This window comes from Lipotes vexillifer, unplaced genomic scaffold, assembly GCF_000442215.2.
Source record: "Lipotes vexillifer unplaced genomic scaffold, Lipotes_vexillifer_v1.1 scaffold1829, whole genome shotgun sequence".
Taxonomy (NCBI): domain Eukaryota; kingdom Metazoa; phylum Chordata; class Mammalia; order Artiodactyla; family Lipotidae; genus Lipotes; species Lipotes vexillifer.
In genome coordinates this window covers 321941-349596 of record NW_006790200.1, presented here as the reverse complement: position 1 = coordinate 349596, position 27656 = coordinate 321941, and the positions used below count along the sequence as shown (strand labels likewise).

Genomic DNA, 27656 nt, shown 5'->3' with positions numbered 1-27656 from the left:
TTTGGTCTAAAATGGAAAGCAACTTAAATTCTTCATGAAGAAATTAGTGTCTGAATTATTTCAGGTATTTCATTTCCTCAGGGAAAATACAGGTGCAAATCAAGTTGGACTCTGATATGGTTGGTCCAATGCCAGTGCTGCCATCTTTTTTTCATGTAAGGATTATTTTGAAGGCAAAGACTAAAAGGAGCTTCAAGAGTGGGTGATGTGTTGCTCACAGAAATAATTTGCAGAGTAAGCTCCTTTGAGGCATTTGCCGAAGATTTCACTGCAGTGCTCTTAACCAGTTCAAACTCAGGGCTGCCGGTTGAACAGATGAAAGCACAGGAGTCTTATTATCTACGCCGGGCAGTAGGAAGTCCACAGACTCTGCTTCATTGAAGTGAAACCCTCCTCTAGCCTACAATGGATTTTCTAGGCGATACCCCTTGATGAGTATGCAGGCTGGGATTCATGAGCTGTAAGCTCAAAACTGATGCAATTTCAATATTGAATGGAGTACTGTTAAATGCCTTCAGATGATGATTTGACTCAGAAGTTTTGTTATGTGACTCAATAGTGCCTGAGTACAAAGGGCAGATTTAGTGGAAAGCTTGATTGATGCATCTGATTGCAGGTGTATGTACTCTAGAGATTATTAATCTGGAAGACACATGACCTTCGCTTTTTTGTCACAGTGGTATGTTTGAACATGACTGGATTCTAAGGCTTCTGTAGCATGGATATAACGTGCTTACAAAGAGGAAATTACATCAACCTTGAATTCTTCCATATTGTCAGAAAATACGATGACTCCAGGCAAGCCTATACGAAGAAATGTCAAAACTCTGAATCTTAGCAGCCAAGGTGGTATCTCCTCAGTATTGTCCTCAGCCACTGAGGATACAGGTGAATCTTCATGAATTGTGTACAACATCTTGAAGAATAATTTTCTTTTTTTTGTTTTTTTTTTTGTTTTTTGTTTTGAAAGAATCTGTATGAGGAGCTGGGCATTGTACTTAAAAATGTTCCCAAGACCTAATGAAGAAAAGAGGTAGAGGACAATTTTTTTAAATGACAAGGAATGACCCCCTCATATAATATTGAATTGACTACATCACAACAGCAAAGTTGGGAGTTTGCAAGTTCAAGATGAGACTATGGTCTCAATTTATCTTCATTTATTCTTAATCTGCTCTAGGCTAGAGGTTGGAGAATAGCCCATATATGTTTTGTTTGGCCTGTGCAATGTTAAATTTTTTTTTTTCTTTAAAATTTGAATGCCTTTAGATGAGCATGTATGCCTCTAGTTTGCCATGACCCCCTACTTCTTACACCTGACTGCCCTTTCCTCAGTTTATTTTACTTTCCAGGCCCAGTAGGCATTGTGTTTGCGACCCTGGTGTAAGCATTCTTCTTGATAAGCCCAAAACATGCATTTATTTTCAGGTTATTTGCAGTGCCTCCCAATTACCGCTGATTTTTTCCTCTCTTTGTGTTTTGAGTAAGACACATTAGGATACCAAGTGTCTGTGTTGAGCTTATTTAAAATTGTCTAGGAGCATCACAGTGTGAAGTCACCCGGGTGTGTGCTGTTACTGGTAAGGAGCCTGCCATGCTCTTTGGGTAATATCTTGGACAGGGAAGTGACTTTGACTGAAAGAATCATCATCACTGTTCCCTGCTCCCCTCCATATTATAAAAACTCTTGAACTCAGATTTCTAAATTGGGAGAGAGAAGACACCAATACTACAAAAGAATTAACTATAGGTATTTTTTAATAGTACATACTATAATAGCTAGTATATTTTTTGAGACATTAAAATTTACTTTGCAGAATCTTCCAAAAAATGTTTCTCTTCCCCAAGGTACATCATCATACACAAGCCTTACAAAATAGATGGGTTCCTGAAAGTAGCTACTAAATGCATTTAGAAAAAATTTTACTCATAAAACTGAAAATGTATTGCTATGGAAAAACACACTTACCCTCGGATTAAGTAATAATTAGAGATTCAAACCTTAATACACATCTTTCTGAATTACTTATTTGCAGACATATAATGCTCACCTGGTAAGGTGTTAGGTTTTTCACATCAGAAATGTCATGTCTTTGGGATTAAATCTGCCTGGGAGAAAGCAGTCCCTTATGTGTTGCCTGGCCCTTAAAATTGAATTCTTACTCTTTGTTCATTTAGAAGCTCTAAAATTGTGGCCAAGTGAAAGGATTTGCCTTATGTGCTCTCTCTTAATTGCTGCTAGTTTTTAATATGTTAATTTTGTAGCCTTTGTAAGCTTTTATTCAGAGGTATAGATTTTTGTACAGGTAGTTTACTAGTTCCCCTAATGAGGTCTGTGTTTGTGATTATTTCTTTATCTTTTTAGCGATGTGCACACCTGTATAGCAGGAGGAAAAAAAAATCACGCCCAGATATTAATCTAACAACACATTTTACAAGCTCCAGTTTCATTCATTAATTTCCTTGGGATGAAGTTGTGCTGTTAAAAAAACTTTTTTGTGTAAAAAATGAACCTAAATTGGTCTTTGTTTGAAAACTACTTACTGTGTGGATATTAGTTCCATTGCTTTTGAGAGCACAGAAAAGGGGTTTAGTGGGCTAACAGTATTGGTTTTGTGCTAATCAGTATGTTTTGCTAATGTCTACTACTGAACTTAATTCTTACTGATGATAAACAGGGGACAGGATTTTTTTTTGTTTTAACGTTCAGCTGTTCATTTATCTTAACTGTATGAAAGATTATTTCCTAATCTTAACTTCACTGCAACTTTTGTTCCCGGTGCTTAAGTTTCTGTGGGAGCTTAATATAGTGGTTTTAGTGCTGAACTGGGTACTAGGACCCCCCAGTTGCATTTCTATCCCTTGCTGACTTATTCTGTGATTCCAGAATGGCATTTGTACTTCACTTTCCTGCCTGGAGTATTTGCTTGTAGAACAAACTTTCATCTCAGATGAGAAGTTCTGTGCACCTTATCCTTACACTTAGACGTGGTAGTGAGCTCTGATTTTGTCCATGTTCTTCTAGTTTGAGATTACGGGAAATGATGAGACGTTCATTGAGAGCGGCTGGTTTGGGTAGACATGAAGCTGGAGCTTCATCCAGTGACCACCAAGATCCAGTTTCACCCCCCATAGCCCCCCCTAGTTGGGTTCCTGACCCTCCTGCAATGGATCCTGGTAAGATCTGTTATTTTATTAAGTGTTTAACAAATAGACAGGGTCGTGAAAGAAAAGAAATAAACATTTCAGTGGGATGTTTAGAAATCTGAAATTGTTAAAATTAGCATAATGAGTATTATAACTAGCTTACATAGATTTGGTTTGTTTGTAACTTAAAAATTAAAATTCTAGAAAGTCTTGTTAGATATCCCTCTTCTACTGAAATACATATTTCTGTACTGGTAAGAAGCTAGCTAATAATATATCAAGATAAGTCAGTAATTTGCCTAGTGGATTCCTTCTCTTATAGTTTGGAAAAGAAGCATTCACTTAAGCCTCTGTCTGATTTGACCTTTGGCTTGCAGAGAAAAGCCTTAAGGCCAGTTAAAAGAACATGTTAGGGATATGTTGCCTATAATGATGTACATCCTGCTGTTCTGTTTACTGAAAGATGGTGACATTGATTTTATCCTGGCCCCTGCTGTGGGATCTCTTACCACAGCAGCGACTGGCACCGGTCAAGGACCAAGCACCTCCACCATTCCAGGTGAGAATCTCTACTATTTTATCTACCTAGGCATTTGGAAGATAAAACTAAACACTTTGTATATAGGTTTCTACAGATCTACACTTTATCTCAAGGAGACTTCTTGGCTTGAAAAATATCTAATTCTGTGACTTATCTTCTGTATATCAGTGAAGTTGTGGTGTGTATGTGCATATATTTCATCAGTTGAGATTTATAAAATGTGTTAATGTGTTTAAATTCTCTGTAATGAAGTTATTAATTTGTTACCAATACTCAAATATTTTTCTGGTGGTTTATTTGATAGATACTTGGTATATTATTCTAGAATAGTCTTTCACTCTGTTTTGAACACTTTTGTTACCAAATGGATCTGCTTAATTACAGGTCCTTCCACAGAGCCATCTGTAGTAGAATCCAAGGATCGAAAGGCCAACGCTCATTTTATATTAAAATTGTTATGTGACAGTGTTGTTCTACAGCCCTATCTACGAGAACTCCTCTCTGCCAAGTAAGAAGTTTAATATATTTTTGATATGAAGATTTAGCTTTACTCCTTTTACTGTTAAGTTGATCTTGCAACATATGGAACAACAATTATCTTAATTGAATTTAAAATTTATCGGAATCTAGCATTGTATTTTCCGTGTTACTAAGTAAACTCTCTTTAGTGAAAGAGGCCTTCTCAATATAATACAGGGTACACTAAATGAATACAGTTTGATTTTATGTTAGCTTGATGAGGGTGTATATTTATATGTTAAAAAGATCACAGTATAGTTGCTCTCAAATGTTGAATCCATAAATTAGTTATATCACTGTCACCTGGAGAACTTTAAAAATTATACACATTCTTCCCCAAGCTCTACACTAGAAGTATAACTCAGCAGGTCTGAAATGGGGCCTGGAACCTGTATTGTGAAAATCCAAGAATGATTCTTATGGTTTCTTCGGAAATCTTGGCTTACGGAATCATCATGAGATCATACAGAGCTTTTGATAAGTATTCTGTTGTAAGTGCTCATTAACCGTTAATAGGTTACATCTCTACCTGCAACTTAATTGTTTATCTTCCTTTACAAACTCATAATGACGAGTGTTTTTATAATAGTTATTAATCTGTGCCAAGCTCTACTTGCATTAACTCTTATTCTAGATATAACTGTCTGGAGTAGATAATATTATCTCCACTTTACATTTGCAGCAGTGGGCTTAGAGGTTAATTAACTTGCCCAGGCTCGCAAAACTACTGAGTGGCATAGCTGGAATTCCAGCCCTGGTATGTGTCTTTATTACAGAACTGGGACTCCCAGCCTTGACCCTTATGTCCTATTTAGTACAAGAAGGTGTTATGAGTTTTTTTATCTTTGAGGGCGAGGGAGTTTTCATGTTTAAGTCTTACTGCCCTTTGGATGAAAATGACCAAATTTATGAAATTATGACTTAATGAAGGCTGCCCCACACTAGTAAAATAAGTTATTGGATTATAAACAGAGTTATTATGACAGAAGCATCTTAATAATTTATTAGTGGTTTGAGGCATAGATAAAAATGGTTTATATATGGATACATACAGTATATCTTTCTGTTTTTATTTTCTCAATTGTCATTTTTTTCCATAAGTGTTTTTTTTTTTTTTTCTTTTTTTTTTTCTTGTGGTCCGCGGGCCTCTCCCTGCCGTGGCCTCTCCCGTTGCGGAGCACGCGCAGGCTCAGCGGCCATGGCTCACGGGCCCAGCCGCTCCGCGGCACGTGGGATCTTCCCGGGCCGGGGCACGAACCCGTGTCCCCTGCATCGGCAGGCGGACTCTCAACCACTGCACCACCAGGGAAGCCCAGGGGCAGTGTTCTTTTGCCTGACTTTTAGGTGATAAGTATAGAGATGATCAAACTGGCCCTTTTTGCTTTTTTATACTACAGATACAGGAGAATTTCCTAGAGTTGCTAACACAGTTTCCTAAGTGATGTATCTGGGAATTATTTACCATGGAGATGACTCAGTAAGAAAAGGGCCTTTTCTTCTTTTTTTATTGAAGTATAATTGACTTACTATGTTAGTTTCAGGTGTACAACATACTGATTTGATATTTTTTTACATTACAAAATGACCACCATGATAAGTGTAGTTACCATCTGTCACCATACAAAGTTATTACAATATTATTGATTATATTCCCTATGCTGTCCTAATGACTTACTTATTTTATAACTGGAAGTTTGTACCTCTTAATCTCCCTCACCTATTTCACTCATGCTCCTGACCCCCTGCCCTCTGGCAGCCACTAGTTTGTTCTCTGCGTCTATGAGTCTGTTTCTGCAAGAGGCTTCCCTTTTCTCCACATCCTCGCCAACACTTGTTATTTGTTGTCTCTTTTTATAATAGCCATTCTGACAGATGTGAGGTAGTATCTTATTGTGGTTTTGATTTGCATTTCCCTGATGACTAGTGATGTTGAACTATTCACGTGTGTGTTGGCCATCTGTCGTATGTCTTCTTTGGAAAAATGTCTGTTCAGGTCTCCTGCCCAGTTTTTAATCAGATTGGGGTTGTTTGATGTTGAATTGTATGAGCTCTTTGTATATTTTGGATATTAATCCCTTATTGGATATATCATGGGCAAATATCTTCTTCCGTCCAGTAGGTGGGCTTTTCATTTTGTTGGTGGTTTCCTCAAAAACTTTTTAGTTTAATGTAGTCCTGTTTGTTTGATTTTGCTTTTGTTTCCCTTGCCTGAAGAGGCAGATCCAAAAATAATAAAACTAAGACCAGTTTCAAAGAGCATACTGCCTGTGTTTTCTTTTAGGAGTTTTATGGGTTCAGGTCATACATTTAAGTCTCTAATCCACTTCGAATTTATTTTTTTATATGGTGTGAGAAAGTAGTCCAGTTTGATGCTTTTGCAGCTTAGCTGTCCAATTTTGTCAACACTATTTATTGAAGAAGAGACTGTCTTTTTTCCGATTATATATTCTTGCCTCCTTTGTCATGGGTTAATTAACTTGCCCAGGCTCACAAAACTAGTGAGTGGCATAGCTGGAATTCCAGCCCTGGTATGTGTCTTTATTACTGAACGGGGGACTCCCAGCCTTGACCCTTATGTCACCTTCCCTGTTTAGTACAAGAGGTGTTTTGAGTTTTTTATTTTTGCAAGTGTGGGTTCATTTCTGGGCCCTCTCTTCTGTTCCATTGATCTCTGTGTCTTTTTTTATGCTAGTACCATACCATTTGATTAATACAGGTTTGTAGTACTGTTTGAAATCAGGGAACATGATGCCTCCAGCTTTGGTTTTTTTCCCAAGATTGCTTTGGCTGTTTTGGGGTCTTTCATGGTTCCATATAAATTTGATGATTATTTGTTCTAGTTCTGAGAAAAATGTCATGTGTGTTTTGATAGGGATTGCATTAAATCTGTAGATTGCTGTAAGTAGTATGGTCCTTTTCAGTAATACTGATTCTTCCAATCCATGAGCAAGGTTTACTTTTCCATTTCTGGTCCTCCTCAGTTTCTTTCCTCAATGTCTTATAGTATTTCCACATATTCCAAGTACAGATCTTCTACCTCCTTGATTAGATGTGTTCCTAGGTAGTTTGTTATTTTTGATGCGATTGTAAATGGGATTGTTTTCTTAATTTCTCTTTCTGATAGTTTGTTTTTAGTGTATACAAATGCAGTAATTTCTGCATATTAATTTTGTTTCCTGCAACTTTACTCAATTCATTTATTTGTTCTAATTGCTTTTGGGTGGCATCTTTAGGGTTTTCTATATGTAGTGTATGTCATCTACAAACAGTGATAATTTTACTTCCATCTTTCCAATTTGGATGCCTTTTTGTTCTTTTTCTTACCTAGTTGCTGTGGCTAGGCCTTAAAATACTTTGTTGAACGAAAGTGGTGAGAGTGGGCATCCTTTTCTTGTTCCTGGTCTTAGAGGAAATGCTTTCAACTTTTCACCTTTTATTATGTTAACTGTGGGCCTGCCAATATATGGCATTTATTATGTTGAGTTATGTTCCCTCTGTACCCACTTTCTGGAGAGTTTCTATCATAAGTGGATGTTGAATTCTGTCAGAATCCTTCTCTGCTTCTACTGAGGTGATGATAACAATTTTATTTTTCAGTTTGTTAATGTGGTGTATCATGTTGATTGATTTGTGGATATTGAACCATACTTGCATCCTGGGATAAATTCCCTGCTTCATCATGGTATATCATCCTTTCAATATATTGCTGAATTTGGTTTGCCGATATTTTGTTGAGGATTTTTGCATCTCTGTTCATCAGTGATAGTGGCCTGTGATTGATTAATTAATTAAAATGTTTTGTGATGTCTTGAGTTTTGGTATCAAGGTGATGCTGGCCTTGTAGGATGAGTTTGGAAGCATTTCTTCCTCTTAATTTTTTGGGGAATGGTTTGAGAAGGATAGGTGTTAACCCCTTAAATGTTTGGTAGAATTCACCTCTGAAGCTGTTTGGTCATGGACCTTTGTTTGTTGGGAGTTTTTAAATTACCGATTCAATTTTATTACTGGTAGTCATTCTCATATTTTCTATTTCTTTCTGATTCAGTCTTGGGAGATTGTATGTTTCTAGGAGTTTATCCATTTCTTCTAAGTTGTCCATTTTATTGGTGTGTAATTGTTCGTAGTAAATCTCTTATGATCCTTTGTATTTGTTTGATGTTGGTTGTAACTTCTCTTTCAATTCTGATTTTATTTATTTGAGCTTTTTTCTTGGTTGAGTCTGGCTAAAGGGACACATAAGTGTGTTTTGGAGTAAACAGAAGGGAGAAATGTGTTTATTCTACAGTCAGCAGCTTCATGAAAATGAAGTTTGAGTAGAACCATGAGAAATAGGGAGAAGAGGGAACAACAACATGGAGAAGAATGAATATTATGAGGAACAGTAATTCATCCAGTTCAGAGTGGAGGATTAGAAGAGAACAACAGCCAGTGGATCTGAAAAAAATAGGTTAAAATCACTACTTTGGTCTCTGTTCTTTGGGCTTGAATCCTCTCAATAATGGCCTTTGTTAGATTGTAATAGTATCAAAGTGGGATTTTAAGAATAGTAATAAGATGGTGGTATAAAAGAGATGAAAATAGGCAAGAGTAGAAACCAGAGTCAAGGCTATGTTTATATGTCTGTCATAGCCTTTTTAGTATGTGTGTTGTAATAAACTGAACTATTGAGTTGTTGAAAATGGAAAAGAAAGATTAGACGCAGAAGTTTAAAAATTGCTTTAGAAGGAATGCTTTGTGAAGAACCAGAATTTTTGTCTGAAGTTACTTGGGACAGTGATACTGTTGGGTGACGTAGATAAGTCAGGTAGAGAGCAGGTTTGCGGAGAAAGATGATTTGAGTTTTAGACACGTTGAATGTAAGATACCACTGGGAAATCCCAAGTAGGCTTATCAAGTAAACGAGTGTAGGTGTTGGAACCGTATTATTGTGAGAGAAGTGGTAGTTGCTGTGGCAGAAGAGAGAGAGAGGCACAAATGGCTGAGGACTGACTTCTGGGAAATGTGAGGGAGGAAATAGAAATTCAGTGAAGAATGTTTAAGTACATTTTAAAGAGGAAGCTCGTAATAATAATAGCTAACACTTACTGAATACTTGTTTTTTGCTAGGTACTGTGCCGAAACCTTTTAAGTAATAATTCATATGATCCTCCTCACAATTGCTTGAGATAGAGCCTGTTACTATGCTCACGTCTAGAAAGTATGAATTTACTCCAGAGCCCTTGCTGGTCTATTCTTTGGTGTCACTAAAGCCAAGAAAGTAGAGCATGGTTTAGAGAGACAGAGGTTCCACGAAGTGGCTTTAAGTGAGGTAATATGAGGCCAGAAAATACCACTGATGGTTTTCTTTGAATGGTGAGACATTATTTACTAAGACAAAACTGTTTTTTGTTTCATCATGAACATATGTTACTTTCATAATCAGGAAGGAAAATAATTGATAATATTTTTATATACAATTTTTCTCATTTTAGGGATGCAAGAGGTATGACCCCATTTATGTCAGCTGTAAGTGGCCGAGCTTATCCTGCTGCAATTACCATTTTAGAAACAGCCCAGAAAATTGCAAAAGGTAATTTATTTCAAGTTCTAAAAGGGTTGCTTATTTTGTAATTTGAATAGATTCTCTTCTGTAATTATTCAAGCCTAATTTCTGTATATGGAAATGATACTGATTAGAAACTATCAAGATAATTCTTTTACTTATTTGTATGAAATTCATATGTTTATACTTTTTTCAAGCATATTGTACCTTCTAACTTTCCATCAAAAAGCAGCTGGTGTAAACTTCCTTAACTTAAAAAAAAATTCCATAATGGATTGTGTAATGATTAACCTTTTGAAAGTAAAGATGGATTACTCTTAGAACCTGTCCACATGTTAATTCGTGTTAGTGATAAAATTTTATGGAAAGAACAGGCCAGAAATCTTACTGTTCTTTCTGACTTGGATTTACTGCCTAACAGAAAGTATTAAGGAATATCAGTTCCTGCCAACCAGCCTTTAAAAGATTTAGTAGTTATCTTTCAAAAAATACTGGCTATGAATAAATTATGTGATTGTCTATAACTTGTTAAGTAGAGCTAGAACTTGAATCTTAACTGCATGACATAGAGCTAATGACTCAGAAGGCTGATGTTTGGTGTATTTGTATTGTCCTCATATGTGGTTATGATATAATTATGCTTTGCTTTACTTTGCACCAGAATTGACTGGATTTCCTTGCATTTTTGACTTTGTATGTCAATTTATTTTATTAATATATAGTAGTTTCTTATTTATACTGTGTAAATGTTAGAGCTTTTCCATTTGAGGAAAGGAGTAGTAGATGGCTGTAAGTCTTTTCTTGATGTATGAACTATTATGTTTTTAATCTTTTTAGCTGAAGTGTCCTCAAGTGAAAAAGAGGAAGATGTATTTATGGGCATGGTTTGCCCACCAGGTACCAACCCTGATGACTCTCCTTTATATGTCTTATGTTGTAATGATACCTGCAGTTTTACATGGACTGGAGCAGAGCACATTAACCAGGTAAGTTATTTTATATTTCCCTATATTTATGCTATCTAGGTTTTCTTTTCTTCCCTTTGACCATCACTAGAGTTATAGGTCTTAGCTTTGGAATTGCAAGTCTGGTATTTCCTTTTACTCCTGAGTTATAAAATTCTCCAAAGAAAATTAATTTGTATTTAATTCCTAAATAAATGAGGCAAAGGAGTTGACTGTTAACACCAGTTACGGGCTATCATACAAATTAGAAATCTTCGCTGGGTGGTATAATCTGATTCACAGCTCTTGATTTAGATCTTATAACTGTCATGCCTTTTTTTGGATGATACAGATTATTTTTGCCCTTCTGGTAATATTTGATTCCCATTTGTGTACCAATCTGTGACTGTTTCCCAGAGCACATTAATTTTGCTCTGCTGTTGTTGTGATTGAATTGTTTTAGAAAATACCAGAAATAATTATTGTGATGAGATATACATATCATTTTTCTAAAAAGTATATCCTTTTCATTTTAGGATATTTTTGAGTGTCGTACGTGTGGCTTGCTGGAGTCCCTCTGTTGTTGTACAGAATGTGCAAGGGTTTGTCATAAAGGTCATGATTGCAAGTGAGTGTGACTTTAGTTTTCTTTAATATTGTAAACTACTTAGATTCATATTCCCATATTAAAATAATCTGTACTGAGTCATGCTTTGTTTCATAATTCAGAAAGCATGAGGTTCTCTCAGTTGCCCACGTTAAGCCACTGTATGTATTAAAACGTAGTTTTTGATTTAAAGATTACTTTGCAATATTTGTTTGCTAGTTCTACTCTTTACATAAAACTAGCCTAATGTGCAAGAAATATGTGATCATACATTGTGACTAGAATCAGTCTTTTAAGAAACATATATACAGAATCTTTTTGTCTGTGTTCTCCAGCCAAAGTCTCAGGCCCCCATGTAGTAGGGTGTTTTAGCAGGAAACCACTGAAGGCATTAAGGGAATCGTGGTTTGGCATGTGCCTTGTCTTTTTTTTTTTTTTTTTTTTTTTTTTTTTGCGGTACGTGGGCCTCTCCCGTTGCGGAGCACAGGCTCCGGACGCGCAGGCTCAGCGGCCATGGCTCACGGGCCCAGCCGCTCCGTGGCATGTGGGATCTTCCCGGACCGGGGCATGAACCCGTGTCCCCTGCATCGGCAGGCGGACTCTCAACCACTGCACCACCAGGGAAGCCCCTGTTGGAAGATTTTTAATCACAGTCTCAATTTCAGTGCTTGTGATTGGCCTGTTCATATTTTCTATTTCTTCCTGGTTCAGTCTTGGAAGGTTGTGCTTTTCTAAGAATATGTCCGTTTCTTCGAGGTTGTCCATTTTATTGGCATATAGTTGCTTGTAGTCATCTCTCATGATCCTTTGTATTTCTGCAGTGTCAGTTGTTACTGTTCCTTTTTCATTTCTAATTCTATTGATTTGAGTCTTCTCCCGTTTTTTTGTGATGAGTCTGGCTAACGGCTTATCAATTTTATCTTCCCTAAGGACCAGCTTTTAGTTTTATTGATCTTTGCTATCGTTTCCTTCATTTCTTTTTCATTTACTTCTGATCTGATCTTTATGATTTCTTTCCTTCTGCTAACTTTGGGGGTTTTTTTTTGTTGTTGTTCTTCTTTCTCTAATTGCTTTAGGTGTAAGCTTAGGTTGTTTATTTGAGATGTTTCTTGTTTCTTGAGGTAGGATTGTATTGCTATAAACATCCCTCTTAGAACCACTTTTGCTGCATCCCATAGGTTTTGGGTCTTTGTGTTTTCATTGTCAGTTTTTTCTAGGTATTTTTTGATTTCCTCTTTGATTTCTTCAGTGATCTCTTGGTTATTAAGTAGTGTATTGTTTAGCCTCCATGTGTTTTTATTTTTTACAGATTTTTTCCTGTAATTGATAGCTAGTCTCATAGCGTTGTGGTTGGAAAAGATACTTGATACGATTTCAATTTTCATAAATTTACCAAGGCTTGATTTGTGACCTAAGATATGATCTGTCCTGGAGAATGTTCCATGAGCACTTGAGAAGAAAGTGTATTCTGTTGTTATTGGATGGAATGTCCTATAAATATCAATTAAGTCCATCTTGTTTAATGTATCATTTAAAGCTTGTGTTTCCTTATTTATTTTCATTTTGGATGATCTGTCCATTGGTGAAAGTGGGGTGTTAAAGTCCCCTACTAGGATTATGTTACTGTCGATTTCCCCTTTTATGGCTATTTAGCATTTGCCTTATGTATTGAGGTGCTCCTATGTTGGGTACATAAATATTTACAATTGTTATATCTTCTTCTTGGATTGATCCCTTGATCATTATGTAGTGTCCTTCTTTGTCTCTTGTAATAGTCTGTATTTTTTAAATTTTATTATTTTATTTTTTTAAATGAAAGCCTCTATTTATTTACTTATTTATTTTTGGCTGTGTTGGGTCTTCGTTTCTGTGCGAGGGCTTTCCCTAGTTGCGGCGAGCGGGGGCCACTCTTCATCGCGGTGCACGGGCCTCTCACTGTTGCAGCCTCTCTTGTTGCGGAGCACAAGCTCCAGACGCGCAGGCTCAGTAGCTGTGGCTCACGGGCCTAGTTGCTCCGCGGCTTGTGGGATCTTCCCAGACCAGGGCTTGAACCCGTGTTGCCTGCATTAGCAGGCAGATTCTCAACCACTGTGCCACCAGGGAAGCCCAATAGTCTGTATTTTAAAGTCAATTTTGTCTGATATGAGAATTGCTACTCCAGCTTTCTTTTGATTTCCATTTGCATGGAATATCTTTTTCGATCCCCTCACTTTCAGTCTGTATGCGTCCCTAGGTCTGAAGTGGGTCTCTCATAGACATATACAGGTCTTGTTTTTGTATCCATTCATCCAGTCTATGTCTTTTGGTTGGAGCATTTAATCCATTTACAGTTAAGGTAGTTATCAATATATATGTTCCTATTACCATTTTCTTAATTGTTTTGGGTTCGTTATTGTAGGACTTTTCCTTCTCTTGTGTTTCCTTCCTAGAGAAGTTCCTTTAGCATTTGTTGTAAAGCTGCTTTGGTGGTGCTGAGTTCTCTTAGCTTTCGCTTGTCTGTAAAGGTTTTAAATTTCTCCATCAAATCTCAATGAGATCCTTGCTGGGTAGAGTAATCTTGGTTGTAGGTTTTTCCCTTTTGTCACTTTTATGTCCTGCTGGCTTGCAGAGTCCCTGCTGAAAGATCAGCTGTTAACCTTATGGGATTTACCTTGTATGTTATTTGTTGCTTTTCCCTTTTGTTGCTTTTAACATTTTTTCCTTGTATTTAATTTTTGATGGCTTGATTAATATTTGTCTTGGCGTGTTTCTCATGGATTTTTCATGTATGGGACTCTGCGCTTCCTGGACTTGATTGACTATTTCCTTTCCCGTATTAGGGAGGTTTTCAACTGTAATCTCTCAAATATTTTCTCAGTCCCTTTCTTTTCTTTTCTTCTTCTGGGACCCCTTTAATTCGAATGTTGGTGTGTTTAATGTCCCCGGGGTCTCTGAGGCTGTCCTCAAATCTTTTCATTCTTTTTTCTTTATTCTGCTCTGCAGGAGTTATTTCCACTATTTCATCTTCCAGGTCACTTATCTGTTCTTCTGCCTCAGTTATTCTGCTATTGATCCCTTCTAGAGAATTTTTAATTTCATTTATTGTGTTGTTCATCATTGTTTGTTTGCTCTTAAGGTCTTCTAGGTTCTTGTTAAATGTTTCTTGTATTTTTTCCATTCTATTTCCAAGATTTCAGATCATGTTTACTATCATTACTGTGAATTCTTTTTCAGGTAGACTGCCTATTTTCTCTTCATTTGTTTGGTCCGGTGGGTTTTTACCTTGCTCCTTCATCTGCTGTGTGTTTCTCTGTCTTCTCATTTTGCTTACCTTAATGTGTTTGGGGTCTCCTTTTCACAGGCTGCAGGTTCATAGTTTCCATTGTTTTTGTCAGCCCCCAGTGGCTAAGGCTGATTTGGTGGGTTGTGTAGGCTTCCTGGTCAAGGGGACTGGTGCCTGTGTTCTGGAAGATGAGGCTGCATGTTATCTTTCTGGTGGGCAGGACCATGTCTGGTGCTGTGTTTTAGGGTGTCTGTGACCTTATTATGACTTTAGGCAGCGTCTCTGCTAATGGATGGGGTTGTGTTCCTGTCTTGCTAGTTGTTTGGCATAGGGTGTCCAGCACTGTGGCTTGCTGGTCGTTGAGTGGAGCTGGGTCTCAGTGTTGAGATGGCGATCTGCGGGAGAGCTTTTGCTGTTTGATATTACGTGGAGCCGGGAGGTCTCTGGTGGAACTCGGCTCTCCCACCTCAGAGGCACAGGCCTGACACCCGGCTGGAGCACGAAGACCCTATCAGCCCCATGGCTCAGAAGAAAAGGGAGAAAAAGAAAGAAAGAAAGAAAGAAATTATTAAAATAATTTTGAAAATTATTAAAAAGAAAAAAATTTTAAAGTAATTAAAAAAAGAAAGAAGAGAGCAACCAAACCAAAAACCAAATCCACCAACAATGACAAGTGCTAAAAACTATACAAAAACAAAAACGGACAGAACCCTAGGACAAATGGTAAAAGCAGAGCTATACAGACAAAATCACACAAAGGTGCATACACATACACACTCACAAAAAGAGAAAAAGGGAAAAAAATATATATGTCGTTGCTTCCAAAGTCCACCATCTCAATTTGGGATGATTCGTTGTCTATTCAGGTATTCCAGAAATGCAGGGTACATCATGTTGATTGTGGAGATTTAATCCGCTGCTCCTGAGGCTGCTGGGAGAGATTTCCCTTTCTCTTCTTTTTTTTCCGCGCAGCTCCTGGGGTTCTGCTTTGGATTTGGCTCCGCCTCTGCGTGTAGGTCGCCTGAGGGCGTCTGTTCCCCACCCAGACAGGACGGGGTTAAAGGAGCAGCTGATTAGGGGGCTCCGGCTCACTCAGTCTGGGGGCAGGGAGGGGTATGGAGTGCGGGGCTCTCCTGCGGTGGCAGAGGCCAGGGTGACGTTGTAACAGCCTGAGGTGTGCTGTGTGTTCTCCCGGGGAAGTTGTCCCTGGATCACGGGACCCTGGCAGTGGCGGGTTGCACAGGTTCCCGGGAGGGGAGGTGTGGACAGTGACCTGTGCTTGCACACAGGCTTCTTGGTGGCTGCAGCAGCAGCCTTAGCGTCCCATGCGCTTCTTTGGGGTCTGTGCTGATAGCTGCGGTTCGCACCCTTCTCTGAAGCTTGTTTAGGCGGTGCTCTGAATCCCCTCTCCTTGCGCACCACGAAACAATGGTTTCTTGCCTCTTAGGCAGTTCCAGCCTTTTTCCCGGACTCCCTCCTGGCTAGCTGTGGCGCACTAGTCCCCTTCAGGCTGTGGTCACGTTGCCAACCCCAGTCCTCTCCCTGGGATCTGACCTCTGAAGCCCAAGCCTCAGCTCCCAGCCCCCGCCTGCCCCGGCGGCTTAGCACACAAGCCTCTCAGGCTGGTGAGTGCTGGTCGGCACCAATCCTCTGTGCGGGAATCCACTTTGCCCTCCACACCCCTGTTGCTGCGCTCTCCTCTGTGGCTCTGAGGCTTCCCCCCTCCGCCACCCCCGTCTCTGCCTGTGAATTCCTAGTGTGTGGAAACTTTTCCCCCTTCACAGCTCCCTTCCACTGGTGCAGGTCCCGTCCCTATTCTTTTGTCTCTCTTTTTCCTTTTCTCTTTTGCCCTACCCGGGTACTTGGGGAGTTTCTTGCCTTTTGGGAGGTCTGAGGTCTTCTGCCAGTGTTCAGTAGGTGTTCTGTAGGTGTTCTGTAGCCGTTGTTCCACATGTAGATGTATTTCTGATGTATTTGTGGGGAGGAAGGTGATCTCCATGTCATACTCCTCCACCATCTTGAATTTTGACTAATAATTTGTCTTCCTTGTTTTAAATATCTGAAAGTGAGAACCACCTTACTTACTGAATGCTTACTAGGTGTACTCAGTGTGCTAGATGCTACAGTGGTGTTTGACAAGACAGTTAAGATACCTCTTCTCATGTGTTGCTTTACAGACTTTACACCACTAAAGTAATCCTATTTGTTGTGTGAACAGTTACACTTTGCATTTAAAAGTTAACAGGGTTCTGTTGAGTTTTAATGAGTTACGCCTCTGTAATTTCAATATAGACTTTTGTATTTTAAAAACAATTTCTGTTTTTGTACTTGTGTATGAATTCTTTCTAGACTCAAACGGACATCACCAACAGCCTATTGTGATTGCTGGGAGAAGTGTAAATGTAAAACTCTAATTGCTGGACAGAAATCTGCTCGGCTTGATCTACTTTATCGCCTGCTCACTGCTACTAATTTGGTCACTCTGCCAAATAGCAGGCAAGTAGTGGGCTTTTTAGGACATTGAGTTGTAAAAGCACGGCATAGGTAAGTAGCCTCTCCCCCTCCTCATAACAATGTGCTGTTTTGCAGGGGAGAGCACCTCTTACTCTTTTTAGTGCAGACAGTTGCGAGGCAGACAGTAGAGCATTGCCAGTACAGACCTCCTCGAATCAGGGAGGATCGTAACCGAAAAACAGCCAATCCTGAAGGTGAGTTAATTTGACAGTTATGACATAATAGGAAAAGCGGTATGTTTATTTCTGCCTTACCCACTATTACTTTTTCTTTTTCTTTTTAGATTCAGATATGCCTGATCATGATTTAGAACCCCCAAGATTTGCCCAGCTTGCCTTGGAGCGTGTTCTACAGGACTGGAATGCTTTGAAATCTATGATTATGTTTGGGTCACAGGAGAATAAAGACCCGTATGTATTCATTAAAATTTTTTTAGAGTTATTTATTTCCCACATTAGTGTAGGCGATTACAGTGCGTTCTTTCTTTCCCCTCAAGTCTCAGTGCCAGCAGCAGGATAGGCCATCTTTTGCCAGAAGAGCAAGTATACCTCAATCAGCAAAGTGGCACAATTCGGTTGGACTGTTTCACTCACTGCCTTATAGTCAAGTGTACAGCAGATATTTTGGTAAGTCCTTTGAATAATTATTTACAAGCACATGAAAGGATGTTTTCTTACATAGTTTCCCGTAATTTTACTAATCAAGCTCCCAAGTACCACTAAGCTCTAATTAAATAGTACATTAAGGGGAATGGAATTTTGGGGGTGATTTAAATTTCTCATTTTAGATCAATCAATGAAAGCTCCTTCTTTCATTCTAAATAAAAATCCTAGAGTGTATTAAAAATACAACAGCATAGGGCTTCCCTGGTGGCGCAGTGGTTGAGAGTCCGCCTGCCGATGCAGGGGACACGGGTTTGTGCCCCGGTCCGGGAAGATGCCACATGCCGCGGAGTGGCTGGGCCCGTGAGCCATGGCCGCTGAGCCTGTGCTCTGCAACGGGAGAGGCCACAACAGTGAGAGGCCTGCGTACTGCAAACAAAACAAAACAAAACAAAACAACAGTATAAAAATGTATGAAGCAGTGTTCAAGATTAATAGTAACTTGGTGCGAATTTTTTTTAAATATCTCTTTTTGCTGTGAAATTAGAAAAGAATATAAACTATAAAACCCAGTGCTGATGAGACTTGGACACTGATGAGGTGGCATTGCATTTGGTACTCCTTTGGAAAACAACTTGTCAGTGTCAAGAGCCATAAAACTAACATTGCCCTCAGAAGTTTTCATAAAGAAATAATCTACAATATGAGAAGGAAAAAGATGTGTCACAGAATAATACAAAATTGAAAAACAGAAATACTTTTATGGATCCGATAATAGAGGACTGTTGACTCAAGTCAACCACTTACTGAAATGTAATGCAGTGATTTAAAAATAAAGGTTATTTTAAGTAACATTTTAAAAACAACAGGGAAAACAACGTGGAATTGGGTGTTCTCTGTAATTAGTAACTTTATGATACACCATGTGTAGAAATGCGACTAGAAAGTAATAATGGTTAAGTGAGAGGGATGGGATTATGAATATATTAATATAAATATTTGAGTCTACTCTGATATTTTAGTAAGTACCCTGTACTGAGTGAAATATATTCTTTCTCTGATTTGATATATTAGCTTTTGTTCTGCTAAATAGTAATTGATATTCATAGGAGTTTGAGACTAAAAAACAAGAAATCAGACATTGGAGAACCACTGTAGGTCAAGCGTAGTGGTGGTGGGCATGTGGCATAAATTAATCACTGACATTGTAATTGTTTTGGTTAAATATATTTTGATGTTTTTATTATGAAATGTTAATAGTGAAAAAGTGTTAGAACTTTTTCCTTTATGAATGTCTAAACATCTTACGAGATGTCTCAACATTAATAGAGTGGATTACTATTTTTAAAGCTTTTAGATACTCTACTAGGTACACTAGTGAAAGAACTCCAAAACAAATACACACCGGGACGTAGAGAAGAAGCTATTGCTGTGACAATGAGGTTTTTGCGATCAGTTGCGAGAGTTTTTGTCATCCTTAGTGTGGAAATGGCTTCATCTAAAAAGAAAAAGTAAGGCATTCTTTTTTATTTTGGCTTCTATATAATTTTGCTCACATTTTTTTGTGATAGTGATAAAATTCTGTATATGAAAGGATTCAGAAGATTCCTGTATTTCCGTTTTTGCTCTAGCAACTTTATTCCACAACCAATTGGAAAATGTAAGCGTGTATTCCAAGCACTGTTACCTTACGCAGTAGAAGAATTGTGCAATGTAGCAGAGTCACTGATTGTTCCTGTCAGAATGGGTATTGCTCGTCCAACTGCACCTTTTACTCTGGCAAGTACCAGCATAGATGCCATGCAAGGCAGCGAGGAATTATTTTCAGTGGAACCACTGCCACCAAGACCATCATCTGATCAGTCTAGCAGGTAAATTTCTGTCTGGTAACAGATTCTGATTAATTCTTTCTCTGGAAATGTCACAAATGTTACTAAAACCTTTGCATAAGCACTCAGGTCCTGTACAGGATCATTTGTGTAACAAATGGTAAAGATTTTACTTAGTTTGGAACATGTGAAAAGCACTTTAAAAACTACATGTGTCTACACATCTAAAGTAATCTGTAGTTGTGGGGTTTTTGTTTGTTTGTTTGGAAAAGCACTGTTTTTTTTTATGCCAATAAAGTAATCTGGTAAGAAAGTTTACTTTAGACTTCTGTACTTCATTACTTTCTGGTTTTTCTTACCTTTAAATATAGCCTCTGCTATAAGGCCAAGCTGAAGAATGAAAAGCCTTGTTAACTTTCTCTGTGTCCAAAGCCTTGGGTTAGGGGGCAGCTTGTTACTATATAATCTAAATAACAACCAGAATGGTGGCATTTAGAAATATTCTCTACAACCACATTATATAGGATAAGGCTAAAACAATTCAATAATAAAAATGTTTCTAGTTATAAGATTACTTATTCTTAAATCTCATTTTTCTGTTTGTTTGATAGTTTCCCTAACTAGGGTCTAAGTTTGCTGAGTCAGAATGTTTAGAAACTAAAATGTTCTGGTGTCTTTTATCACAGTGCTTCTCAAATTTTAATATGCATGCAAATCACCTGGGTATCTTATTAAAATGCAGAGGCTGATTCTGGAGGTCTGTGTGGGGCCTGAGATTCTGTATTTCTTAGGAACTTTCAGGTAGGACAGTGCCAATACTTCTGCTTTAGGGGCCACACTTCTGAGTTGCAAGGTTTTAGAGATCTTTCACAAATATTTGTTTATTTTATTTGGTTTTCTCAAGTCTGATTTTGTTACTGTGTGCGTGTGTTACTAGTGTTTTAATAAGGATCTTTTGGAGCTGAAGACCCTTATTCCTCTTTTCTGGAAAACAACTGTGTGTTAATAAAGCCCTTGTTTAGTATTTGGGCCATTTCCCAAGACTTGTTCTTTGGTTTTCGTCTGTGTTGTTGTTGAGTGTCTGCTTCCTCTCATTATTCTCATTATTACTACATATGCCAGTATGTATCCCAACTTTGCCTTTATTGTCTGGTCTCCTAGGACACCCTGGAATCTAAAGTCCATGTTTGTCTATAAAAGTTCTCCAGTGGTAGCCTTGTCACTGATATACTTCCAGGATTTGCTGAAAACTGTAATAAATCAAGCTATATGTTTTCAGACTTGCAAACATATCTCATTATGCAGTGGTTCTGCTAGCAGAACCTCTCTGTGTTCCGTGTGATGCTTCTGATCCTGATCCCCTGTGAGGAGCCCCCCAATTACTTATGTGGTATCACCTTGTGAATTCTTTGTACCCTTCCCTTGGTTTTGTTCTAGAACATAAAAATTTCTATCTGTTGAACAGATTTTGGGATCATCTCATCTATAAACAATGCCCATAGCCTGTTCCTACTGTTTTCAAGACTTTTTGTCAGCTTGCCCTGCTTCTTAGTCGTTTTATTAAAATACTGTGCACTCTTAAACTTTCCTCTTCATTCTTGGTTGGTTCTTTGGCCGATCTCTGATGTCTTCCCAGAAGGTCTCATGATCATCAAGAGATAATAGTGCTAATGTTTTCTATAACTGTTGATATAATATAGAAGTCCTTCATTGTAATAAAGTACAATCACTCCTCATAAGGGTGTATTTTCACCAGTGTTCCAAGAATGTATTTAAAAAGTACACACTTGACCAGTCTTTGGGATTTCCCATATCTTGGATGGTAGATCGTGTATATCAGCGGTCCCCAACCTTTCTGGCACCAGGCACCGGTTTCACGGAAGACAGTTTTTCTATGGACCGGTAGTGGGAGTTGGGGGGGATGGTTCAGGCGGTAATTCGAGCAGTGGGGAGCCCCAGATGAAGCTTTGCTTACTCCCTGCCCCCCTCCTGCTGTTCGGCCCGGTTCCTAAAAGGCCACGCGGACCAGGAGTGGTGCTCGGCCCAGGGGTTGGGGACTGCTGGTGTATATCACTCTGTTGAGTGTAAAGTCTTGAGTTGAATAGCTTTGCTTTTTATGTTGCTTCCCTCCACCTCTTTAAAACTCTTCTGTCCTTTATTCATTAATCTGTTTCTACTCTACCTGCCAAATGGTGCGTTATTGCAGAATGCAGAGAACTGAAGGGAGGGGATGATTGGGGAATATTTCCAAAGGATGGAGCTGGTGACAGTCATCCAGACTTCCCCAAGGATGCAGACATAGATTTAAAAGATTTAGACAAAATTTTATTAATAATGGAAGACTTAAAAAACATTGGAAGCACTTTTTTCAAATCCCAGAACTGGGAGATGGCCATTAAAAAATACACAAAAGTTTTAAGGTATGTGGAAGGCTCGAAGGCTGCTGCTGAGAACACAAGTAGAGCAAAGCTACAGCCTGTCGCTCTGAGCTGTGTGCTGAATATCAGCGCTTGCAAACTGAAGATGTCCGATTGGCAGGGAGGAGTCGACAGTTGTTTGGAGGCCCTTGAAATAGATCCAGCAAATACCGAAACACCGTACCGTAGAGCCCAAGGATGGAAAGAACTAAAAGAAATATGATCAAGCATTGGCTGATCTTAAGAAAGCTCAGGAGATAGCACCAGAGGATAAAGCTATCCAGGCAGAATTGCTGAAAGTCAAGCAAAAGATAAAGGCACAGAAAGAGAAAGAGAAAGAGAAGGCAGCTTATGCAAAAATGTTTGCTTAATAAGGAATTCAGTTTTGCTTAAATATGCATTGATTGTATAAAGCAAATAAAGACAATTTAAGGGTTTTATCTATTATGTATGATCCCTAATGTGTTCTACCATTGTTTACAGTCTAGGAATATGGGTAGGGATTCACTCTTAATAAGAACAGTGTTACAAAATATGGTGAAGTTGATTTCGTTTTAAATGGCTCTCTGCATTACTCACAAAGGATAATGGTGTCCAGTGTATTTTAAACTCCTAGACACATCTTGTTTTAATAAATAGATGAAAACTTTAAAAAAGAAAAAGAGAACCACGACTCATAATAACAGCGGTTACTGAAATTTTAGTATGAACTCGAGGAACTTTCTTAAGCATCATATATGTATTTCATCTAAATAATCTAAAATCTGTTTTTAATTTTCCCAATAACTAATAGATACCCACTACCATCCTAATTTTAGAAGTGAGGAAACTGAGGCTCAGAGCAGTTAGATAATTTGTTCAATGTCACACAGCTATTAAAGTTTATAGAGATTTGGAGGTAATTCTAGACAGATATTTTCCTTTTTCCTATATCCCTGTATATTAGTTGGCAGAGTAGAGAGAGAAATTGCTGCTTTGTGCTTACTGATAGTGTTGATGCATTGGATTAACCAATACCGAAGCCCACCCTACTTCATAGCACAAATTGCAGTCCTAAACTCTCACAGGTGCCGCCTTGTAATCAGAAGTTCTCTGAAGAGACTTTTTCCTGTTCCCATCTAGCCATGGCTGATGTAGGTAAATCTCTTGAAACCTGTTGCTCTTTCTTGATTTATATTTGGCTTTATGTATGTGAGTGGGGGGGACAAAAGAGGGGATTTCTATGACGTAACTTCTGTTTTGCTTAGACCCCAGACCTTTTCCTGTAAAATCTATGGCTCCTGAAACTCTAGCCTAAGAGACATCAGCAGATACCTCTGGTGCAAATGGTGGCACCATTATCACTAGGATAGTTGTGCTTTGTTTTTGTTTAAATATTTTATTTAGTATTTTTAGCTGTTCTGTAGCAAGAGGGATTTCTCTGCACAATCTGGCAAACTGCTGGAAATAGGAGTCCCCAAAACTTGAAAGTATTTTAACAACTTCTGTTAGACTGGATTTCAGGACTGTGGTGCTTCATTGTGGCAGGAAGTGGGGAAGAAATTAAATCATGGTGTGAAGAAAACTGAAGCTCATTTCTAAATGGGGAGTTACAGTATGTTCTGTGTATTGGCGGTATCCTACCTACTAAGTTCATAGCTTCCTAAAGTAACTACTTTGAGAATACTGTTGGTCTTGTGGATGTTTGTTCCAGGATGTTTTTTTAAAGAAGAAATACTCATTGACTGTGGCTTGACATAATTATGACTTTTATTTTTTAATATTGAAAATGTTGGAATCTTAGTGCTTGGAAATATCCGTATCTGTTTATATTTTCCCTTTTTCAAAAATATTAATATATTAGTTTTGGGTATACAACACAGTGATTTGATATATTTATACTTTATAAAGTGATCACCGAATTAAGACCAGTTACCATGTGTTATCTCTTCAGATTTTCTTTTAGCCTCTTCAACCCACTGTCTCTGAATTACCAGTTACTTAAATTTCTAGTATTAAACAGCAAATTTCTGTTTATTTGAAAGCAGAGTGTCTAAGTTGACTTTTCACGTGTAACTGGTTTGATTTTCATTTCTCAGAGCTGCTGAGGTGAGGAAAGAACACTATCAGTGTAAACACTTAAAGGTCCTTTCATCTTTTAGACTGTGTTTCTTAATCTATAAATAAAGTATAATAGTTAGGTCACAGGGTTATTAAACAACAATCTTCTGGTCTCTGACCAGCATTTTAAACTGCATTCTCTGGTTCTCCTCTTTTATATATAACAAAGGCATCTGTCCATACTTGGCTGTTTCCAAGTCACATTTTTAAGAAAGTGAAACTTTTGCCACCGATCATCTTTTGTTACGATTCTATTTTAAAATCATACTTTTGACCTTATTTTTTCCCCAATACTCATCAGCAAGTCAGTGGTTAGTAAGCTGATGCAAAGTAGGTCATGTCAGTCGAGTCTTTTAAAAAGAGTAGGTTACTTGTAATAAGCACACTTACGTTAGTGGATGAATGCTGCTATCAGAGCCTTTGGAAGTTGAAAGGTTTAACAGTGGAAAAGGAAAAATTTTCCCCATAGAAATACTACAGTGGGAAGGACTCATAAATGTATGTGCATTAACACAGATTTGAAATGACTTACTAAAAAGTAAAAACAATTTTGAGATTTATAAGTTAAATCTCTGGTAAAATGATTTCTTTGGGGTTCATATTATCTGATATACCATAGATTAATTATTGTTGGTTTCTAAGAAATTTTAGGTCAGATTTAAAACGGCATCCTAGCAAGTGAATCACGTTGAGTAACACTGAGAAGCATAAACGTCTGAGCTGTATATCAGAGGTGTGGCAGCAGTATGCTCATAACCTGATTCCTTACAGCTCCAGTCAATCTCAGTCGTCCTACATCATCCGGAATCCACAGCAGAGGCGCATCAGCCAGTCACAGCCTGTTCGGGGCAGAGATGAAGAACAGGACGATATTGTTTCGGCAGATGTGGAAGAGGTGGTTTTAATTGTTTTAATTGTGGTAGATGAGAGGCCTTTATTTGGGAGGGAAGGGGAAAGTAGTCACAAGAAGTTTAGTAATAGCTAATAAACTACTATTAGTAATAATAGCTTACATGTATATGCTTCCACCGTTTAGACTTTTGTTATATGTTCTCATTTGTGGTTATACATCTTAAAATATGTTAGTAATCCTTGATTTACTGGATAATAAAAAATTAGAAACATAAACTTGTTCTACTTAAGGGTTCATAGAAAAGATATTCTCAGTGTTAAAAGAGGTTTTAGTAGTTTTGTGCAATGTATTCGAAGGTAGACAGGGTACTGCATATTATATAAGTTTTATAATTGCAGAAGTTTTTAAAAAGCATATATTCCCAATGTAATTTTTATAGTTCTAATTTTAAGATTCTGTGTATGGGATATGTGGGCATAATTTTTGATACCAAATTATCACTAGCAACTGAAAATTTTGAAAACTGCTTAGTGTTACAATTCCCTATAGTTAGGGATCTTTGTATTTTAGTTTACTAAATGCTGTGGAGGAGTACTGGTAGAGAAGTGGGTTTATTATGTACTTTGATTGTCTACAATAAGATCTGGATTTAGGTTGAGGTGGTGGAGGGTGTGGCTGGAGAAGAGGATCATCATGATGAACAGGAAGAACACGGAGAAGAGAATGCTGAGGCAGAGGGACAACACGATGAGCATGATGAAGACGGTATGCAGTTATTTGAGAAATTATTCAGTATGAGAAAGTCGGGTACTTTTAAGAGATATTAATAGAGAGAAAAGTGTATTTGATGTGTAGTGAAATGTTCATCATATTTCTGCCAGGGGATTCTGTAGTATCTGTCAGAATTTGAGGAGGTACCTATATACATATGTAAACATAAATATATATACTTTTATATATTTACATGTAGAAAATAATTTATCCTCCTTCCTTTTACCTTTTGGTTCACACTTTCTTCTTAAAAGGCTTTTAGAAATTAAAATAATCATAACCACATAACATTTGAAAATTAGAGAAAAGGAAAACAAATAACCCATAATCCCACCCAGATGCTAACAGTTTGTATTTTTACTTTCAGTCCTCCCCTGTACTGCCCCATTCCCATGCATGTCTTTTAGACATTGTATGTGTAAGCTTTTTTTACTTTGTTTTTTTTGACTTTGGCCTTTTTGCTACATAGTCATCATAACCATTCTTATTAGTAGCCATAGGATGGACTTTTGAGGATCAGCTTTATTGAGGTATAATTGACATACAACGAACTGTACATGTTGAAAATTTATAACGTAATATGTTTTGACGTGTATGTGAAGTACAAAGGATACACATGTTTAACCTTCCCCTCTTGGAATCCCAATATGTAAAACAGATGAAAATGGAACAGTGGAGCTACCAGAGCTCTGCCCACTGGCTGGAGTCCTCCTGCCTAACATTTTTTACCTAAGGCTGTGCAGGCCAGATTTTGAATCTGTGTCTACTGAGTACCATAATTTACCTAGTCATTCTTCTGCTAAGCAGGCAGTCGTGCATACTCTAGTAGTTATCACTTCTCTCTTCGTCCCCCCGACCCCTCCCAGTTCCCACCCATACGATATTCTAGCTTATCAGCCTAACTTGATTCAGTGAGTTTGTACCTTTTCTTATTATTTAAATATATTTGCTAGGGAGTGATATGGAGCTGGACTTGTTAGCAGCAGCTGAAACAGAAAGTGACAGTGAAAGTAACCATAGCAACCAAGATAATGCTAGTGGGCGTAGAAGTGTTGTCACTGCAGCAACTGCTGGCTCAGAAGCAGGTATGTTACCTTCTCTTAGCAACTTTCTTGCTTATAACTAAGGCTGTGTGTGTAGAATTGGTTAAACTGTGCTCAGTATAATATGCACAGGGGTAGCTAACCCTTTTATTAACTTCATCCATTTCTCCATAGATATTAGTGAAGAAGATTATTATTTCAATGACTTTTTTTTTGCTTTTCTGGTTTTTAAATAATGGATTATTTCTAAGGTTCATTTAAGAGTTCTAGTTAAACTATTTCAGTGATGGGTTTTGTGGACTATTGGATACAGTCTGGCATTCTGTTTAATATGTATATTTTCCTGAATGAGGGGGTACACTGTAATTTTAGATATCAACAAACTCACAATGATTTTGGTTTTAAAAATTAAAAACTTAGGTGCGAGCAGTGTTCCTGCCTTCTTTTCTGAAGATGATTCGCAATCAAATGACTCGAGTGATTCTGATAGCAGCAGTAGTCAGAGTGACGACATAGAACAGGAGACCTTTATGCTTGATGAGCCATTAGAGAGAACCACGAATAGCTCCCATGCCAACGGTGCTGCCCAAGCTCCCCGTTCCATGCAGTGGGCTGTCCGCAACACCCAACACCAGCGGGCAGCTAGCACAGCCCCTTCTAGCACGTCCACACCAGCAGGCAAGTCTGTAAACTTGGTGTTCCTAAGGTTTAAAAATTATGCATGTTCCTCTAGAGAACAAATTAAATAATTTCAGAATAGTTCTCCATTGTTTTGCTGAGTTCAAATATAAAATTCCCTTCCCTAAAATTAGTGTGGTTTAAGAAAATGCTCATTTACCACATTTACTAATGTAATTGATTTTTTAGTTTATTTAAATATATACAGTGTTAGTGAAACACAGTTAGCAACTAACATTAGCTTATTATGGTTGTCCTTTTTTTTTTCCCTTATAGCAAGTTCAGCA

General features: G+C 38.0%; 1 protein-coding gene and 1 pseudogene across 1 annotated transcript in view; both read left to right on the top strand.

Moving 5' to 3' along the window:
• The window catches only part of UBR5 (ubiquitin protein ligase E3 component n-recognin 5), a 138201-nt gene that overhangs the window by 83114 nt on the left and 27431 nt on the right, over positions 1–27656 (top strand). The window contains exons 23-38 of the mRNA XM_007463255.1: positions 3026–3177; positions 3611–3706; positions 4073–4196; positions 9679–9776; positions 10587–10735; positions 11230–11321; positions 16912–17058; positions 17152–17270; positions 17360–17486; positions 17573–17702; positions 19029–19189; positions 19310–19549; positions 24796–24919; positions 25531–25642; positions 26602–26733; positions 27112–27369. Coding sequence (XP_007463317.1) covers positions 3026–3177; positions 3611–3706; positions 4073–4196; positions 9679–9776; positions 10587–10735; positions 11230–11321; positions 16912–17058; positions 17152–17270; positions 17360–17486; positions 17573–17702; positions 19029–19189; positions 19310–19549; positions 24796–24919; positions 25531–25642; positions 26602–26733; positions 27112–27369 — 2261 coding nt within the window. The remainder of the gene's footprint in view (positions 1–3025; positions 3178–3610; positions 3707–4072; positions 4197–9678; positions 9777–10586; positions 10736–11229; positions 11322–16911; positions 17059–17151; positions 17271–17359; positions 17487–17572; positions 17703–19028; positions 19190–19309; positions 19550–24795; positions 24920–25530; positions 25643–26601; positions 26734–27111; positions 27370–27656) is intronic.
• LOC103087847 (peptidyl-prolyl cis-trans isomerase D pseudogene) lies at positions 21686–22295 on the top strand (annotated as a pseudogene).